Below are 5935 nucleotides of genomic sequence, written 5' to 3' on the forward strand. Positions count from 1 at the left end.
TATATAGATAGATAGATATTAAAGATATATATATAGATCCAATATATATATATATTGGATCTAACCTCATACTTGTACTTAACTTAAACCGGAGTGGGCCAAACTAACCAGAGTCATCATCAAAACCGAGTGAAAAGGGTGAACCACTTATATGCATTCATCCATATTCATACATTTTACACATTTCCTGCATATGGACTCTTTGGCATATCTAACATGTAATTATAATCTACTAGGTGTCATCCACTGTGATGTTCTGGAGACTCAAAAGTAAGATAAAGAGCTGCTCACCTTTCTGCATTTTTTAAAGATTAGTAAGAGAGAAATTTTTATTTGGAAAGTCAGATGTGATTGCACAGTACCACAGATGTTTCCTCACAAAAGAAGTATAAAAGATGGGGGTGTTGGTATTTTGCAAAAGCTAAATACATGAAAACCTGAGTGTTGGTTAACCAGGTAACAGCTATGATGAACTGACAGGGAGAAGTGGAGTAGTTAGGTCTTATCTTAGGGAGTACAAAGTCTGGAAAGAAATAGAGAATTTGGGATCTTAGAAGCACTGACAGTATTTTCTTCACCATTTAAAGGAAAAATATATACACAAATTTTCTATATTGTAACACTCTGTTTTTCAAATTAAGTTTCCAATAGATATAGATTTTTCTCCCAAAGGACCAAGAATGAGAAAAATATTAAGTATAAAGTTCAAAAATTATGTTTCTATTGTCTGGTTGAATTCTAGCTCCATGACATTCTATGAACTTGGGAAGGTTTTATTTTTTGTTTGTTTTTAGTTTCTCTATGCCTTAATATGATGTAACAGCAATAATAATAATCATTTCATTGTGTACTTACGAGCATGAAAGATATATTATACATTAACACACAATAAATATACAAAGGACAATTGTTATTAAATAAACCCCTGAAAATTATAGCTTCCATTAATAGTTTGTAATTATCAAATCTCTATAGAAAAATTCTCTCTCTCCCTCATTTCTCTCTCTTTCACATATACAAATAACGCACCTATACACACAGATAACATATATGGAATAATTGATGTTAATTAATTTTAAAAATCCAATATACAACCTTCATCTGGCAGTTCTAGGCAAATTCATTTTTATACCAACCTGAGAATGAAGAGAAATATCTGAAGTAAGGATGCAGAGTTGTAAAGTGAATGCTGTGTAAGAGATGGAAAACAACTTATATATACCAGGCAAAAGAGAACCTGGAGGTCCATAGAGACATTTCCTTTAAATCTTTGCCTTAGTAAAAAAAGAAGCAATTAAGAAGCTTCCCCTAGAAATGACCCTGGAGGAAGTACATCTCTAGAGGAAGAGTTGACTGTTGAGTTTTGTTTTTTCAATAACAGGTTTGCACAATTTTATTTCCCCTCAATCTCAAGTTGTTTTGGATGTGTCTAGGATCAAATAACAATATTTGTTTTGGGTTTGCATCACACTAAATCTGGTGATGGTGTTACTCAATTTGAATAAGGTCATCTTATGTTCTGTACTCAGAGTCTATGCCACTTGGCTTTTCCAGAGAAAGAGGGAATGATATTATTCCTTATAATTAAAATTGTAGCTTCTGGAAGCTGGAAAAATATATATGCTTCAACTTACTCAGTCTATAAGCAAGGCAAACTAGAAACTTAATCATAGCAACAATACAGCATTTATTAAAGTTAACACGTGCCAGACACTGCAAATTTAATTTAATCTGGTTCTCATAATTATCTTCTTAGGTAATTGTATTATTGCCATTTTATAGAAAACAAAACAAAACACGAAAACCCAAAATAAGTCTTAGAAAATGGTACCTTACTCAAGGTCACACTCCTCAATGAATCAAAATATAGATTCCTGATTCCAGAATTTGATTCCAGTTATACTGTTAATTACCTCACTCTATTGCCCCACAACTATTAACAGAGCAGACCAAAAATTTCAATTTCTGACCCAAAAGGAGTTTCATTTTCACTGTGTGACTGGTGAATGTGTTTTATTATAGCATAGTCTTTTTGGACTTGAGGAGGGAAAAAGAGTGAAAATATCTCCACACCTCCTCCACATTTTCTAAAGATAACTTGATTAAATGTATTTATGGACACACACTCTAAATTCCAAAACACCAACAAGATTGTATTATCACCTTCTAATAGTCATTATAAGGTAAGACACAAATAAAATCTTACATGGATATCATAGGATACTAAGTATGCTCACATATAAATAAAGTTTATTGAATTAATTAGTATCATTAGCCTACATAAAGAAAACACAATCTCTTATAAAATCTTGATTTCTACAACAGCCAAATGCATTTAGAAAGCACATCCATGAAGGCATTTTTATGATTCTGCAAAATGAAAACAAAAGCTTACTTAGTTGTAATATGGAGACTCTGAGAGAAAAGTATTATGTGACAAAATATTTTAAAAGGGATTTCACTCAAGAACATTTGTGGAGACGTTTTCGGGTATCTAAGATCCTCCCATCACCTGTGAAATAAAGTGTTACTCAATTCAAGTATTGAGTAATTGGAAGTGGGAGTCATTGGAAGTAGGTTAGGTAATCATTACTTAAATGAGTAAAATTTGAAAGTGAGGTATGTTTTAAAAGCGGGGTGGTGTAGATTGCTATTCATCAAAGAGGCAATGGTAGAACCTTATGCTTTAGCCTGACATGGTGTCCTGGAATAAAAGTTTCCTGAACTCTTTTGCAGGGAGGTTAGAGAATATGATTAAGTTGGCCCCAACGATCTGAGAAAACATCTTGTATAGGACATTTAGAACATTTGAATCATTTGCATATGTGGGCTGGCTGCAGAGCAGCCATTGTGCATCATAAAGTGACTGTAGGAATGCAAGTCATCTTTAAAACAAAAAAACCCCAAACAAACAAAAACACAAGCTGTAAAGGACTCAGAGACCAAATCTAATAAAGCTGGCATACAAATTGGAGACTGCTTACTTCCAGATTTTTTTTTTACCTGACAGAAAAACAAAATAAAGTGAAAATTTAGATTTGTTTAAACCACTATTTTTTTTTTCCTGTAAGAAATGACACTAGCCCTTGTAGGAATGTGTATGAATTGCCTAAATGTTACCTCTTATTCTTCCTATTTTCAAGCACTTGTTCAGAGAATTTTAACCTCATCAGCTACCTGACACAAAATGTGAAAAATGTATTGTGTAAAACTCGCTTAAAAAGAGATGTCTAGCCCTAACCAGTTTGGCTCAAGGGAGAGAGCATCAGCCTTCAGAATTCAAGGGTCCCAGGTTCGATTCCGGTCAAGGGCATGTACCTTGGTTGTGGGCACATACCCAGTAGGGAGTGTGCAGGAGGCAGCTGATCGATGTTTCTCTCTCATTGATGTTTCCAACTCTCTATCCCTCTCCCTTCCTCTCTGTAAAAAAATCAAGAAAATATATTTAAAAAAAGAGATGTCTAACCCAATACTATCATATCTAGCTATGTCTAGAAATATTTTTAATGACAGTTGAGCACTTTTATTTCCCCAATTTTTGTCTCCAGATTGCTTTTCTCAATGCCTCTTTCACATCCTTGTTCCTGAGGCCATAGATCATGGGGTTCAGCATGGGGATCACTGTGGTGTAAAACACAGCTACCATTTTGCCCTGTTCCACCGACTCCTCTGTGGGACGTCTCAAATGCATGCAGAAGAGGGTTCCATAGAAGATTGTGACCACTGTCAGGTGGGAGCCACATGTGGAGAAAGCTTTTTTTCTTCCTTCTGCAGAACGGCTTCGAAGGATGGCAACAAGGATGAACATGTAGGATGTGAGAATGATCAGGAGGGACTGGACGTTGCTGTAGCCAGCGACTATGTACATCGATAGCTCTTTGCTGTAGGTGTCAGAACATGCCAGTTTGATAAGAGGAGGATCAGCACAGTAGAAATGATTAATTTCATTAGCACCACAGAAAGAGAGGTTGTAGGTCCTCAAGGTCTCCATCACGCTAAGGAGGAAGCCATAGACATAAGGGACGATGACCAGGCGGACACAGACACTCTTGGACATCCTGCTACTGTACAGCAGTGGATTACAGATAGCCATGTAGCGGTCATATGCCATGACAGCCAACATGCAGTGCTCTGTGAGGACCACAGCAATGACGATATAGCACTGCACCAAGCAACCTGCATATGAGATGGTCTTCTTCTCTGATAAGAAATTTTCTAGCATTTTGGGGGTGACATTTGTGGAGAAACACAGATCTAGAACAGACAGGCTTGAGAGGAAGAAGTACATGGGAGTGTGGAGTCGAGAATCAATTTTGATTAAAACAATCATGCCCACATTTCCTATCACAGTGACTATGTAGACCATGAGGAACAGCACAAAAAAAGCAACTTGCAACCCTGGACGACTTGTTAGGCCCAAGAGAATAAATTCTGTCACTTCAGTGTAGTTTCTTCTGGACATTTCTATGTCTCATAGGAGAGGCATTAGTTTATCTAAGGAGAGATATAAAGGAATTTTTTAATCACTGAATATTGTATCAGGTTAAATATTGTTTGTTTTGTTTTTTTAATCCTCACCTGATGATATTTTTCCATTGATTTTTAGAGAGAGTGGAAGAGAGAGGCAAAGACAGAGAGAAATATCGATGTGAGGGAAACACATCAATTGGTGGTCTCCTGCATGTGCCCCATTCAGGGCCCAGGCTGGGGAGAAGCCTGCAACTGAGCACTGTGCACTAGACAGGAATCAAACTTGGGACCCTTTGGTCTGCAGGCCAACGCTCTATCCACTGAGCCAAACCGGCCAGGGCTCCACTATGTCTTATAAGGTCACTATTCCTGCAGTAGCTATTGTAAAAAGATCCAAAAGGCCTTAGTTATGTTATCTCGTAGCATTTCCATAATTAGAGATGAACAGATATACTCTAAAGCAAGTCTAAAAGTTTTCAACAGAATGATTTTCATTCAGGTTGTATCTGTAATCACACTGTGCAGTTAAGTTGGAGCCTAAAGATAAAATTATAAATTGAAGTATCTCAATACTTTGAAAATTTTAATCTAAATAAGTTATCTGTCAAAGAAAATATTATAATATAAATTTAGAAATGCTTAGAGTTCCTGTCTGCATTCTTTCCTATATACACATAGATACATAGAAGGTTAGCAATCACTTTGAAGATAACACAGGTACAGATCAATGCCCTAAGAATATAAGTGAAACTAAAAAATCTTATTAATTTGCTGCTTAAAGTTGTAACAATGCAAGAACAATAATAATAATTGTTGGGTTCTTATATTCCATGCACCATATTAAAGTACTTTCCATTTATTATTTTATTTTATTCTAAATGTCCTATGGAATAGATACTATATCAGACCATTTTGCATTCAAGAAACACAGATGATTTCTTAGACCTTTTGGTTTTAAATCTTATCCTCATAGCTATTAAATATCATGAGGTATTTCAATAATTATACCCATTTTACTAACATTAAATTTTATAATCTGGCTACGGCTATCAGGTTAAATATTGTAAAAAGATCCAAAGGCCTTAATTATGTTATTTCAGTAGCATTTCCATAATTAGAGATGAACAGATACACTCTAAAGCAAGTCTAAAAGTTTTCAACAGAATGATTTTCATTCAGGTTCTATCTGTAATCACACTGTGCAGTTAAGTTGGAGCCTAAAGATAAAATTATAAATTTAAGTATCTCAATACTTTGAAAATTTTTTAAATCTAAATAAGTTATCAGTCAAAGAAAATATTATAATAGAAATTTAGAAATGCTTCCAGTTCCTATCTGCATTCTTTCATATATACACATGGATACATAGAAGGTTAGCAATCACTTTGAAGATAACACAGGTAAAGATCATTCTGAACACTGAGAAACTGAATTGTAGGGAGATGAGATGACATAACCCATCAGA

General features: G+C 35.1%; 1 protein-coding gene across 1 annotated transcript; it reads right to left on the bottom strand.

Annotated features, from left to right (window-relative positions):
- Window positions 1–2462: 2462 nt before the first annotated feature.
- Window positions 2463–4462, bottom strand: LOC102768108 (olfactory receptor 1030). Its single transcript, XM_006756339.2, has 3 exons — window positions 3553–4462; window positions 3474–3515; window positions 2463–2512 (listed from the first exon to the last, which is right to left on the bottom strand). The coding sequence occupies exons 1-3, from the start codon at window positions 4460–4462 to the stop codon at window positions 2463–2465; spliced, it is 1002 nt and encodes a 333-aa protein (XP_006756402.2).
- Window positions 4463–5935: the final 1473 nt, after the last annotated feature.

The sequence above is a fragment of the Myotis davidii genome, unplaced genomic scaffold (assembly GCF_000327345.1).
Source record: "Myotis davidii unplaced genomic scaffold, ASM32734v1 scaffold874, whole genome shotgun sequence".
NCBI lineage: Eukaryota > Metazoa > Chordata > Mammalia > Chiroptera > Vespertilionidae > Myotis > Myotis davidii.